General features: G+C 39.3%; 1 protein-coding gene across 4 annotated transcripts in view; it reads right to left on the bottom strand.

The window, feature by feature from the left end:
* GATB (glutamyl-tRNA amidotransferase subunit B) overlaps nt 1-12,951 on the bottom strand; it is an 84,024-nt gene extending 71,073 nt beyond the window's left edge. For 3 of the 4 annotated variants that reach the window (XM_040472455.1, XM_040472461.1, XM_040472478.1), the window contains exons 1-2: nt 12,741-12,950; nt 10,703-10,853 (exon numbers count right to left, since the gene is read on the bottom strand). In XM_040472455.1, the coding sequence (XP_040328389.1) occupies nt 10,703-10,853; nt 12,741-12,916 (327 nt within the window). In that variant the 5' untranslated portion in view covers nt 12,917-12,950. Of the gene's footprint in view, nt 1-10,702; nt 10,854-12,740 lie in introns of all 4 variants that reach the window. The other variant, XM_040472468.1, reaches the window with a different exon arrangement.
* Nucleotides 12,952-15,146: the final 2,195 nt, after the last annotated feature.

Below are 15,146 nucleotides of genomic sequence, written 5' to 3'. Positions count from 1 at the left end.
GTGGACACTGTCATTAGAAACAGTGCATAATATCAGTGTCAATGCTAAATAGTCAATGCCTCTCTGTCTATCAGCATGTGGATGCACATGTAAACATATTACATACACATCTGTCAATGGTATTATGTTTTGAAATATACAAATACCTGCAAAATAACAATGCCTACCAGCAATTCCGATAATGGTGGAATATAGACTGGAAGCTAAGCATGAGTTCTAATCTGACTGGGACACAAAGCAGTTGTGTGACTGTGGTCAAGTCACAACAGCAGCTCTCTCATCTGTAAATTAAAAGGACTAAATTGAATAATTTCCAGGATCTCTTTCTATTCCATTCTCCTACTGTTTATAACTTTAAGAAGCTAACAAGCTTCTTACCACTCATGTAGTTTATATTGTAGAACAGATCTCTGTGTAGAGCCTTGTTCTTACTTACAATAGCAAGTGAATAATCAGGCTTTCTGGGCTACAGCAGATGAGAAGCAATGATTGACAAGCAGAAAATGAGCAAGAAGGGGCTCCTTGAGTCAAATATACTAACAGCAGCTTAAAAAAAGGTGAGGGGTAGATAACTATAATAGCAAGGAAAAAGACCGCAATATGAAACCTAAAAAGATGGCTTTTACTGTATCTGATCCATTTACTGTAGGATCAGATAGGTTTACACACCTCAACAGCCTTTGAAGGCAGCATTATATTACAACACTGACCAATAACTGACGTTGCTGATGACCTTGAGTAATCAAGAGGTTAGCTTATATGTTCAATATACCCTATGCAAAAGTGGGAAAGTATAAAATATACTTCAGAAAGATTCCCATAAAGAGGTTAAAAAATGGCAAAAGGGTTTTAGACACCTAGAACTTTATTTCATATGGACTCCTCATGTATGTGCCTGCAATTATATAGAGAAATATCTATTCACGGTGTTATATACATGTTATATGCAAGGTACTGTCAAGCATCCCAAGAAAGGTCCATGAACTGCTTTTTGGAAACTTATAATCAAACACATAAATTGCTATAAACAATATACACAAGAAGGATGGTCAATCAACTATACAAAACAAATATATACTGATACAAAGTAGAAGCCTTATTATTAATACAGTCAGACTTCACGTGGGGAATACTGCAGGTAAGACTGCTACAGGGTAGGGGAGGTGAAAATGGTCGTGAAGAGAGAGGCTTTCAAGAATCTACAGAGAGCTGGGAAAAGATCCATGGCAGGGAAGGAGTCAAATGATTCCGACGTGAGGGGAGAGGAGGTCATACTGCCTACTGAACATGTGAGTCCATCACCCTCATGAGTCATCTGAGTTCATGGGAGATAGCCAGTTACTGACATCATAAGGCAAGTGTTGGACCATCAGAAGAGTTTAGGAGCTGAAAGGGAACTTTTCCACATTTGTGTGTCTGAACTCACAGACACACCACTTTTATAGGGACAAGGGTCATAGGGCAAAACTCCTCACCCCTGGAACACCCTATTTTACAAAAGAAGGAAGGAAAACCATCAAAGTGACTCTGAGAATGACTGACAAGATTAAAGACTGAGAATATAATGTAATTATAAGTTCTACAGATTACATTAAAGCAAATCATTGAAATGGAAAAATATTTTAATAGAAAACTGTCACATTTTGTCTTCTTAGTCAAATAACTTAACATAATCTAGTATGAATGGACAGAGAGGTAAATATAGATCTGATTATAAATGTATGCATTTAAACACTTCCCTAATGCTGTGTTCTTGAATTTCTATTTCGTTTAGAAGTTTTGAGTTAACAACTTTTATAATTACGTTTAGAATTAAGAGTCAGGAAGCACTTCAGCCTAATGCTCTCTAGAACTAGTCAAGTATTTCTAAATCTATTAGGTCCTTCAAAACAAAAGTAATTACTAGTATCTGCTATGTTCAGAGAGCTAGGATATTGACAGCTAACTTTAAATAAATATGCCATAAGAAATTTAAAAATTAAATTAATCTCAAAGTATTTTACAAAGTATTCACATCATCATTTCTTTAAGGGCCAAGATCCCTTATGGTGCAACGTGGCATACATGTTCAAGTATGAATCTCTAATATAAAGCATCATCTCTCCATCGTTTGTTAGTTTCCAGAGGGCAGGCATCATCTCAGATATATTGACATCATATCTTTCCCCCTCTTCCATTCTCTTCTTGTTAATAGTAATGCAGTTAACCCTTGAACAACATAGGTTTGAACTGTGCAAGTACACTTACATGTGGAATTTTTCCGACAAATACAGGAGAATATGACAAATAAATTTCCTTTGCTTATAATTTTCTTACTAACATTTTCTTTTCTAGAAGACTTATTATACAAATAACACATAATACATATAATCTACAAAATATGTGTTACTTGACTATTTATGTTATTAGTATGGTTTCTGGTCTACAGCAGGCTATTAGTAGATATGTTCTTGGGGAGTCAAAAGTTATATGTGGATTTCTGACTCTGTGCCTCTAACCCCTGTGTTTGGGGGTCAACTGTATATACTCTTAGGCATAAAAGAAAGTTTTGTAAAATATGGGAAACAATCTTCCAGTTTCCATTCCACAGCTGCCAGAGCCAATTCCAAACATCTTTGATATGTAAAACCTCAAATGCTTTTTTAGACAGGTTAATCCTGAGAAAAGAGGAGAATATTCTTGCCTACGTGTGGAAAACAGTTTTTTACAACCCTTTCCCCTGTTCTGGAAACAATAGACATTTACAGTTACTAGGGGGCTCGGTGTTATGTACAGATAAGAGCTTTCAAACAAGGAAAACAAGAGCAGAGTCACTAGTTCTTAATTAATCTAACTGTGGCGCAGCCTGATTATCAGAAGTAGCTATCTACTGGCCATAGCTGAGCAACCTACCAGCTGGCATCAACAGAGGCAGAATGTTCTCTTTGCTCTCTCCTGCATAGGGATTGACACTAGGAGGGGGCAAGCATTTCAAGTAACAGACTGAAGGGTGGGTGGGTGTGTGTGTGTGTCCAAGCAGGTTTGCACAAGCACAAATTTCAAACAAACTTGATGAAATCTCACCCTTACTAGAAACATTAGCAAATTACAAGAGTTGTAAATTTGACATTTTCTCAAACAAGTATGTTTCCTTTCCTATTGTTCTTCCCATTTCACATCTCATAAAAGTATTATAAGTAGAGAAATCGAGATGACACTGATAAGTAGGAAATAGTAAACTCTAGGCAGATAACCTAAGATTCGCTTAAGTTCTATAGGTGAATAATTATTCAATAAGTTAAGGAAGATTCTATACCAGAGTAAGAGGTTTTACTAGGTCAAAGTAATGAGTGAGGCTGAATCCCTGCTAATAAAAACAAAGAATGCTGTCCTTAGTTTAGCTGTAATCCTGCCTATAAGCAAGAAAATGGGCTGAATGACCTTTTCAGTCTGAAGATTTATGATGGGATTCCATATAATTCTAAAACTAACGGTAAAATAAGAAGATAAAATGCCTGTGGTCCTAAGAAACATTCAGAAGAGTCATCAATCAGAATAGGGGCAGGGGGCTGGGGTTGTAATCACTGGTCAAAATAGCAGCCTAAGTGATAGATAGCTGGGAGTACAGATACACTGGGGTTGGAGGGGACATGGTGGATGAAAACAAGTACTGTATCTATACACACAGACATTATATAAATGTACAAATTTATAAATACACACACACACACACACACACACACACACACACACACACACACACACAGCTAAGTTCAAAAGCCAGAAAGGAAACTGGGGTTCCATGGCAGTAGTGGAGCTTAAAGCCATGTATCACCCAAGGGTCACTATAAGAGATAGGATGGCAAAGGGGTTACAGGTTTGAACCTGGAAGGCAGACTACTGGGTTTGTATCTAGCTTCTCCACTTACTTTCTAATTGGGATGATGACGAGAACTGTCTGATATAGTTATTATGAGATTAAAAAAGGTTGACACATATGAAGAAAGCACCTCGAACAGTCCCTGCCACATACCATGCACTCGGTAAATGTCAGTTGATTTTACTACTATCATTATTGTTCACCAGGCGGAGAGGATACCAGATGTTGGCCACTTAAAGCCCCTCCCCCCTAACCCCCACCCCTGCCCTAGGAGCAAAAGTCGAGGTTGTGAGACACCTGGGGCAGGGAGATGGGAACCACAAAATCCTGGTCCAGGCAGAAAATGTTCTGCCACCAACTATAGGAGTGGATATGGAACAGGCCACCTGCCTCAAGGCCAAAGTGAAAAGAAAGTGTTGAGAAATCAGGGCCCCTGGCCCTGTACCTAGCATGGGTGTGGCTTGAATGTTGGCACTATCCAAGCTGAGTGATATTCAGGAGCTGAGAAAGTAACATGGAAACAGTTTGTTTAATAAAGCCCAATGGGCCTTGGTAGAGGCTGCCATGAATTCATCCCGCAGAGATACCTCCACAATCCAGGGTAGAGTCTTCAAGTGGAAAAATCATACTGGGTACTGAGCAGAATAAATAAAAACAAATCCACACCTAGACATGTCCTGGCTACAGCTATCAGAGAAAAAAATCAGATTACTTACAAAGGATGCAGACTTCTCATCAGCAATAATAGATGCCTGAGGACAATGGAATCATGTCTTCAGTGTGCTGAGGGGAAATAACTGTCAACTTAGAATTCTGTGCTATCATTCAAGAGCTAGAAACGACTAGAGGCCCAGCAAAACTGAGAGACTGAATCACCCACAGACCCAGAATGCAAGGGATACTGACTCAGGCAGGAAAGAGCTCCAAAAAGGAGTGTGAGATATAAGAAACAGTGTTTGCTAGGAAAGGGAAAAACCAGATGGGAGATTCCTCAACCTTCCACAACCCAAACTAAAAAGTTGCCTTTACAGATGGGTTGGAGGGACCATCTTCCGCGAGATTACAGACGGAAAGCTGTCCTTCTTCCTGTGCTCTGAAGATATTTCTTGCTTTCTCAGGAACTTGATTCTATCAATAATTTCCTCTTATCTATATGTTGCTCCTTTACAACTAACTTTTAGTTGTTTAACAATTTATTACAGGCAGGTATTTTGAAATAATTTATAATGAAAACCAGCAGCTCTTGCTGCCCTCACCCGCCAGTCCTGTTCCCTGGCAGCACCACTTTCAGATCTTTGAGCTGTCTTGTCATATTTATCTTCCTATTTTTAAGTAATATGCAGTGCCAGGGGACCTTTGGAAAAATCCATCACCTGCTGGCCAAGGCTGCTGGCCATTTGCCAAGTGACAATCCTTCCTTCATCTGGGGAAAAGACAGAGTTGATAGCTGTCCTAATGACACGGTGTTCTTGTTTTAGAACATGGAGCCCCAAGACTTGGCCAATTTCATTCCTACAAGATAATTTTTTTTTTTAGTGTTTATTTATTTTGAGAGAGAGAGAGAGGGAGAGAGAGCGAGAGAGCGCCGGAGCGCGAGCGCGCAAGCAGGAGAGGTGCAGAGGGACAGGGAGGGAGAATCCCAAACAGGTTCTGCACTGTCAGCATGCGGCCCGACATGGGGCTCAAACCCACAAACCTGAGCCAAAACCAAATGTCGGACGCCTGACTGAACCACCCAGGTGCCCCCCAGGAGATAATTTAAATAAAGTTATAAGGCAAGATATTTTGCAGTATTTTTATCTTACTTTGCCTCTTAGAATTTACCCATGCTTCCTATTTTACTACATTTCTATTCAGGAACAAAATATGCCACTCTTCAGTCCAATCCCATGGTGAGCTGAGTAATGTTAAAGTCCAAAAAGTCAAACTGGTAGGTAGGTAGGTAGGTCACTTCACCTCCAGGAAAGCACATACTCCCACGACATGCATAAATTTGGGTATGAATAATCTAGAATATAGATGAGCCTGTTCCTCCTAAAAGCATGGTAAGGATGGGAATCACAGGTAGGGAGTGTGGGGGGGAGTCTGTCACTATTTGGACTTTGGGAACAAAAAAAGATATTTCACTAGCAGAAGGCTGAGAAACCAGCAGAGGTTAATATTTGATTACTTAATATTACTTTTACATAAAATTTCTTAATACGTCACTGAAAACCCTTTTGACTAATTTGTCTCTTGAGAACTCTAAATTTTTCACTCATTGCCTTATTTGTAAAAATTAAAAAAATAAATAAATAAAAGCCAAAAAAACAAAAACAAAAACCAATCTACCAACTTAGGGCCTGGAAAGCAGAAAGGGGCCTCCCTGAATCTGTGACCAAAACTGTTCCTAGAGCATATTCTTATTTTTTTCTTGCCTTATCAATTTGGAATGTGACTTCTGATAATGGTAGATAAGAATTTAGTTCTTTTATTTCCCCAAATCCTAGTTATATCAGCTTTTGTTAAATCGGTAGTTGGTTCTTCTATTATTATTAAGTAAATGGGTTTCTTGGCTAAGCTGGTAAGTGTACTATGATCACATTTCCTTTCTTGAACGCTGTGTTTTTTCTGGAGTTGACAAGTCTTTATTTCATTATTTGCTTCATATTTTTCACTTTACTTATTGCTTATTATTCTCAAAGACTCTATATGTAAAATCTTGTATCTACACAAACATTAGATATTTGCTATTCCCACCCAGCTACCCATTCTTTCTCGAAATGGCTCTGTTCTGGAGCCATCCATCCTGCTGTCCCACCAGATTCCCTGGGGCCTGCTGCAGGGCTGGCAATCTGGAACCTCTCCATTACTCCAGTAGGTTTTCATGATAGTAAAAGGCCAAGTTTTTGAGAACCTGTCTGAAAATATTATTATTCTACTGTCACAGTTGATAGTGGATACAGAATTCTAAATTAGAACCATTTTTTTCTAAGATTTTTTTTTTTAAGATACCATTTCATTCTCTTCCAGTTTTAAGCACTGCTTCTAAGAATTCTGATGACTTTATGGGGTGCCTGGGTGGCCCAGTCCGTTAAGCATCTGACTCTTGATCTTGGCTCACATCATGATCCCACGGTTTGTGAGTTTGAGCCCTGCCTTGGGCTGTACGCTGACAGCAAGGAGCCTGCTTAGAATTCTTTCTCCTTCTCTCTCTGCCCCTCTCCCACTCATTCTCTTTCTCTCTCTCTCAAAATAAATAAACCTTTAAAAATTAAAAAAAAAAATAGAAGTCTGATGACTTTCTGATTCCCAGTCCTTTGCACGTGACCTTTCTTTTCTTTTTTATGTAAGTTCCAGTATCTTACCTCTATTCCAGGCGTTCCTACACTTCATGATGACATGCCTATATGTGAGACTCTTTTTGTTCCTCGCACTGGGTCCTTGGCAGGCCCTTCCCATTTGAAGATTCAGGTCCTTCCGTTCTGGGAAATTAATCTGTGTTATTTGATAGTTTCTTCTTGTCTATGGTCTCTCTTCTGTCTTCTGGAACTTCTATGAATCAGATGTTGGACATCCTAGACTGATTCTCTAATCTTCTAATTTTATCCCCAACTGTCCAGTTCACTGTATTTGTGTTACACTTTTTGGAAGATTTTCTTAACTTTATCTTCTAACTCCTCTGGATTTTTTTGTCATCATAATTTTAATTTCTTGGAGCTTTAGTTCTGATTATTTTTAAAAAGTACTATCATGCTCTTATCTCAAAGGTGCAGCTACCTTTTTTATCTGAGGATATTTATAAAAGCTTTTAATTTTTAAGGTATTCTTTTACCTGGTGCATTATCTGCTGCCTCTTATTTCTTTTAGTCTTTTTATTTGGGGCTGTCTCCATTATGTAGGAGAATCTCCTCAAAAGTCTAGTGATTTTTGGCCATCGGTCTGTATTTTGAAGTAGGGTACTAAAATGCTGATTACAAGTTCAACCTAAGTATCCAAGACTTGTTGACCAGTGGCCTGCATTCTAGGACGATCAGGTGACCAGGCAGTTTTGTTTATAGAGACCCCTACCACTCCAAATTTCAGTATCTGAAGCTTTTCATTCCAGGGACATGTAATCTCCAAACAAGTTCCTGCAAATTCCTGCTTGGGGAAGGGGAGTGATGGCTATACAAGGTTGCCTGAGGTCCCCAAACAGTGTAGAGAAAAGCACTGGGCAGGCCCTGGAGTCTAAAGTGTAGACAATCTCTAACATCAGTGTCTTTCCTCTGCCTGGGGTCCCAGGGAGAATGTGTTACCAGTTGAATTTTTCCTAAAACTATAGATTCCTGTGGGGAGTGGGGCAGCTACAGAGGGTCAGGGGAGAGGACGTTAAGTCTAACTGCTCCATATCCAGACTCAGAATCAATCCCTTGTTTCCACCTCTCCCTGGCCTTCCACAATAATTAAGGATCCCATATCCTGACCACTTCTGAGGCTACGAAGGGCATGCCGTCTCACTCCTCACTAGCGGCCCTTTCTTGGGTTATACTTAATTCAGCTCTGCTAAGTCAGTCCCTCCTCCATCTACCATCTCTCATGTATTCTGGTCTCCCACTCTCTTATAGGTTTATAACTTTTAAATTCTTTTACTGTAATTTCAGTGGGGTTTCTTTGGGGTAGGGAGAGAGACCGATTACAATGCATATGTTCAAGCCTCTAACTGTTTTTAGCTCTTCTTCATTGGTTCCTCATCAGCATTTTTAAAAATTTTATTTTATTGCAGTAAGAATACTTATGATGAAATCTACCTTCTTAACACAGTTTTTAAGTATGGAATATCTTATTGTTGACTATAAGTCATACATATTTAAGTATTCTCAAATCTCTCCAATATTAAGAAAAACAGGACTAATAAAAATTTTGCCCTTGATTTCATGTCTGCTTTCACCCACTTAAATGTCCCAAACACCTTCACTGTTTTCTTGCTATGCTTATCACTGGGCAAGCACCTTCTTCTTTGGTGTATAGCAAGAAGTCTTTCAAAGCATGTTGACATTTTAGTTATTTTAAATTGTCTCTAATATTTGACCACATTTAGCCACAAATGAAAGCCTATTTATAGAAAACATACCTATCTGCAAATAGATCTATTTCTAAATGTGCACTATAATAAATACTTTGTTGGATTCTGTATTCCCAGCTGCAAAAACCTAGAAAGAAATCAGAGGTTATGTGTAGCCTCTTGATAATGAACTACCATATGGTGAAAAAAAGTTTTGAGCTCAGAAGGAAAAAAGGAGAGGTGTTATGATGAACTGCTTTCCATTTCACTTGTCTGAACAGATATTACTCTATTTCTACTATATCTGCATCTCTGCCCAAACAGGAACTCATACGTTTGTAACTGACAAATTGTCTCTTCCCAAACAAAAATTATTTTTCCACAGACAGACACTCTAAGTCGGAGGGAGGGAGGGACAGACATCCCTTTATCTGTCTTTCCTCCAGAAAGACCCAACAGCAAATCAAAGGTGAGCCTGGATAGGGTTTGCAGGGATGGGAGTCCTCCACAACAAAAAGCACAAGAGACACTGCCCAGTAGAATCAAAGCCCAGGGTATAGCAGGCACATTGGAGGCATTGCCCATAACCTTCTACTCTGGACAGTGACTCTGAGAAAAGTAAACCTCCATCTCTGCAAGTCTGCCAATGGTCACATCAACCAGCTTTCACTTGTATTCACATGTTAGTGCAGAATTCACCCATCCTTCCCTCTCCCTGTCAGTTCCCACCATCTATCTATACACACTCCCTCCAAGGATGGCAGGAAATCCCACACCCAGTGGATATTGTATATCCCGCACAGACTATGATTTATTGATTACCTCAAATATTCATATTGTTCCTTCCATCCTTTTCTTAAAAATCCACTTAACTGTATGAAATTATATGATAACAATCTTGCTGACTGAGTACACTGGACCTAGTCATTCCCTGGGTTTAAGTGAAAGTGAGTAAATAAGTACTTAATTCAATGTATACTGTGGTTGACTTTTTCTACTATTGACCACTTAATTTTCAATAATCACAATCATTATGAACCTTACACTATAATATCATGTGACATATGTTGTTTTCTGTGACCAGAGTCCTTCTCCTCCTTCATTTACCTAACTCCTATCTGGCTTCTCAGATACCTCAGACACCACCTGTTTCAACAAGCTTTCCAATCATACTCATACCCCAATTTCTCACAATAATCCTTCTCTTACAAAATTAGATGTCCCCACTCTGGGTTCCAAAACCATGTCCTTCATATCGCCTTCACAGGCATAATCACACACTACTCTACTTGTTTGTAAGACACTTCTCCCCACCTAGTCTTTAAACTCCTCAAAGGCAAGGAATGCCCCTCATCTTTGTGTTCCAGTTCATAGCACAGGGTCTGGTATTTAGTAGACATTTAAAAATGTGTGTGACGATCTCGCGGTCCGTGAGTTCGAGCCCTGCGTCAGGCTCTGGGCTGATGGCTCAGATCCTGGAGCCTGTTTCCGATTCTGTGTCTCCCTCTCTCTCTGCCCCTCCCCCGTTCATGCTCTGTCTCTCTCTGTCCCAAAAATAAATAAACATTGAAAAAAAAATTTTTTTAAATGTGTGTGAAATGAGTGAATACATGTATGAATAAATGGATGACATTTAGATTTAGAAACAGAATTACAGAGATGGGTCTTTAGAAAACATTTAGTTCATCCTACTTCACTCCAAATCTCTAAACAAGTACTTTCTAAGAATTGTGCCAAGATGTTAAAACAAGGAAATCGTTATCTACGTCCAATAAAACATAAGCATTTTCTAATGAAATATGATTAAACAAAAACCTTACCGGCAGAGTTCCAGGCAGAGATGCATCAAAAAAAGATACCAAAGAATTTGGAGGTGCTGCAAAGTGGACTTGAGATCCAGAGAAGAGTTTAGAGTTGGAGGCAATCTGGGCATGAATTTCCAAACCTACCACAGCTGCCCATTTGTGTTCACTAAAGAGAAAAAAAAAATGGTTAAGAAGTAGTTGGATCTGCAACTATGCATGAATTTCTACAACCCTAAACCATACGTATTAATTTCATATTTTTTAACTTATTAAAATTTTAGATCCTTATATTTAAAAATATGTCATATTGTATTGATCACTGAATCAAAAGCAATCCATAGTGAACATCTACAAGACCAGCAAGATAAAATGCATTTACAACATGGCATAAGGAAACTCATTGTACAAAGGAAGGTGATGAAGAAACAATTTGGCGTCCTGAAACAATTTAGAAATGGGTATCACGTGACATCTGCTTGGCTGACTTCAGTGAAAAGCAGCATTTTCTACATTAACTGTCTTTCCCCAATTAATGACTCAGTAAATGAAAGCTGATCTTGCAAATATTTTAGAATTAACATAAACATTATGCTTTTACTTCTAGAGAAATAATGATAAATAAATAGTTGTATATCTTATTTAAAAAGGAAAGGAAATTCTCCATCATGCAATGGCTTGCAAGTAAAATGGTAAGAGTGACACAGATATAATAAATCATCACTAAATCATACTCTTCCTGGGAATTTTGTGCAAATGAAAACATTAAACTGTAAGATGTGGCTTTGTTTTTTTTTCAATTCCCCAGATACAGTTTCAGGTTCCTGTTTGTTTATGCTTGATTGCTATCAAAATCTAAGAAGCTGTTAAATGCTATAATAATCTCTATCTGGCCACTCCTACTCTATTGGGTCTATATGAACATTCCATACACAAATCTCTCCAGGTTCTTGTAAGTGTGCTTATTCCTTCTGAAATCATACATCCTGGACAATGCATGTTTACACATACTCCTCCCATGTTCTGTTCCTATTCTGCTTTGCTCCCATGCAATTTCCTATATTATCTAGGTTTTTGTTTGCATGTATTGGGTTTTGTTCCAATCATTTCAACACAAGTTCTCTATCTATAGTACTGTGAGAAGATTAAGTCCTTCCTTTTAAAGTTTGGAAGCGCTGCCTGCTACTGAGAGGAATTAAATGAAAAACTCATCAGAAAGTCTGCATTTGCTAAAACATTACTCAAAAGTTTTTTTTTTTTTTTAAGTTTCATTACATGACAGAAAAAATACTTTCCATTTACAGTCGGACGATCTAATTTATAAAAGGAATAGAAGTTGAACGTTTCTGGACATTTTCCTTCTGTCGCTCCAACAGAAAAGCAAATATAATGCCAACTTAACTGTCTCAAAGGATATAGTGATTACCAAACACGTGCCTTCTGTTTCTGTATTTAAAAAGAAACTACTTAAGTCTTATAAAGTATAAACAGCTGTTTAGAGGCTATTTAACAAACGAAGCAAAGCTCTCTAATCAGAAGGAAGATCTCTTGAATTGGCTGCATCCTCCTAGGTCTAGAAAACGTTCAACATTAAACACCTCCACAGATAGGTGGAGTTTTCTGACAATATTAAGCCACCACCATCCAGAGCTTGTAGGTAAAGGATCCCTCTCTACTTTGAAAACACTTCTCCCACAGTAGCGCTAAATAAATGTCAGCTAAATAAGATCCCGCTTATTGTCACGGACCCCACTGGTAGTGCTATTAGTAAAGTGACTGAATCCACACTTCGGTGTGTGTAGTTTTACATTCAAGAAAACACCTGAGATTTTACACTCGCGAATTCCTCAAATATGCTTATCTATTTGATGATTTAGTGCGGAGGCGAGGCTGACAAAGGGCTCGTGTTGCTCTTTCATTTAGGTTTCAGGTTACAGTCCAACCCCCCCGCCCACAAAACGTCTAGACTGAAGCCAGGCTGTAGTGGTCACCACCTCCCCACTCCGGCAGTTCCACCTCACACCTAAGTGGGCAGTAATGGTATGAAATAGTATACCCTTTCCTTGACTTCTGGGCCGTGAGGAGGGGCTGCTGAGCCACGAAGCTCTGTCCCCTTTTCCCGCTGGACGTGAACCCAGTCGCAGCCCCTCTTCCGTGGCAAGAACCGCTGTCAATGCAGGCAAAAGCCCAACACCTTCTAAGGCAGCACCCGCGCAGCATGGGCGCCGCCATTGCCCCGCCAGAGTCTTGGTCAGGTGACACAGCTTTCCTCTGCCGCGAGGCTCTCTGGGAAGCGTAGTTCTAGAAATGGATAAAACTCCTTAGCCTCACACCGGAAGACTACTATTCCCAGTGAGCACTGCTACTCGAAGGCTGCCGGAACTCTGGCGGGGAGGGGAGGGAAGGAGAACTAGAGGAGAGGGTGGGAGGGTTTCTGGGTCGGGAGGTGTGACTCCTCCTAGCGGGGAGTTGGAGAGGTTTGTGGCTGGGAGTGCCTAGATGAGTTGGAGTAAGAGCAGGTGGTGCCGGAGATCCAAAGCTAAGAAACCTGGCGGGATCTTATACCTCAGTTAACCTTAACAGCTGAAGTAAATGAACTTGACATCTCCGCGAAGACTTCCTGAAGTTCCAAACCACTCAGTTATTTTCTCTATTTACTCTGCCCGTTCACACACTAATTTGTGCATTAATGCCACGAATACTCACTTGGGTGCCTACTTATATGCCAGGCACAGTTCTTAGGCACTGACGATAAAGGAACGAGGAAGACATTTACGTCCACTATTCTCGTGGGACTTACGTTATTGGGAGAGGAGCTATATAGAAAAGTTAATGAAACTAGGATACTTTCATGTAGGTAATAAGTGCTGTATTTAAGGAGAGGTGCTTAGAGACAAACAGACCTAGATTGTACCTTCAGGTACATTTTTATTTTCCTTTTTGTTCTTGCTGAGTATTTGAAACACTTTTTCTTACATGAGAAAAAGCCTTAATAGATACCATCATCCCAAAGGACTTCTTTGAAACTCAAACCCTTTCTGAAACTCTCACTGATTTCTTGTGTTTGAGCACACAATTCAGCCATTCTGTATTATTCACCCTATTTTAATTCTCTATATAGTGCTTATTATGACTATCTGATGTTTATCTTCTGTCTCCACAAGCTCCTTGAGAATGGGGAATTTGTCTTATTCAACAAAGTGTTTTCAGAGTACAAAGTAGACCCCTTAAAAATATTTGTTGAATAAAGTAGTGCAGTGTGGGAAATGTGTTTGACAAAGAATGGAGTGGATGCCCTTTAGAGTAGTAGTTGTTTAGGAGGGAGATGATGAAATAGTGTGGTGGTGGAGGCAAAGAGAAATTGACCTATGTGAGATAGATTTAGGAGGTAAGACTGAAGGACTTGGTGATGGATTAGATATGGTGGTGATAGAATAGGTGGGGTCAAGTAACTCCTGAATTTCTGGCTTGTGAAAACGGATGGCTGGTGGAGTTATTCACTGAGATAAAGAAACTAGAAAAGAAATAGGTTTGCAGGAAAACATGATTTTGGTTGCCTTGGAGACATACAAGAGGAGAAGTCAAGTAGGCATCATGGATGCGTGACTTTGAGTATGGAGCAGGGAAAAAGCTGCATACTCTGCATACCTCCCACTGGTAGATTTTCAGTTATTGATAAATAACCTATTGATTAGACAGCTTTAATCTATGATCCATTTCCACCAATACTTTTGTACAACTGTGGTATTTTATGCAGTTTAATCCCTCTTTGGAGGCAATTTTAGTCATTCTCTTCAAAATGTCATTATTTACTTTTTCCATCTTTTCTGTTTTTCACCCATATCATTGATCCAAATTGCTACACTGGAAGTATTTATTCATGACCAAAATGAAAATGAGAGAAATGACAGAGACTGCAAAGTAGAGGAATAGATTTGTTCCAAAATTCATGGTTAATTATTGACCTATCAGGTTCAGATCACTCTTCAGATTCATTAGTATCTCTCCTTTGAATTTCCATATTGCCCACCTTTTCTTTAGGTAAGTTTGTTTTCTCTTTCTCATTTAGTGCCTCAGATTTTTCTGGCCTAGATGGGGTGTCAGGGCAGTTGCTTCTGATCACAGCATGGTTCCATCTTTGATAGGAACGTAGAGGAAAGGGGAATCCTGTATCTCAGAAGTGAGCACAGGCATCTTTTAGCAAAAGAACAGCGGGATCCTTGCTACCTTACCACTGGTAATGAGCATACTTAGGCAATTCATTCCCTAACACGAAGTGTTGGGGGTGTTTTGAAAACTACCATAAGAGAGAGCAGCACACTACTAGTGAAAATACTCATTTTATGGGCAAAATGCACATCTTTGTTTAGGAAGCAGTATTATACAGTGATAGCATGTCACTTCAGAGGCTCCTGCCCTACCACTAGAGGGAGAGAAAATCCTCTGCATGCAAGTATATTTG

This window comes from Herpailurus yagouaroundi, unplaced genomic scaffold, assembly GCF_014898765.1.
Source record: "Herpailurus yagouaroundi ecotype Mexico unplaced genomic scaffold, PumYag 28, whole genome shotgun sequence".
Lineage (NCBI taxonomy): Eukaryota > Metazoa > Chordata > Mammalia > Carnivora > Felidae > Herpailurus > Herpailurus yagouaroundi.
Note: the sequence above shows the minus strand (reverse complement) of the source record. Positions and strands in the feature narration are given on the sequence as shown.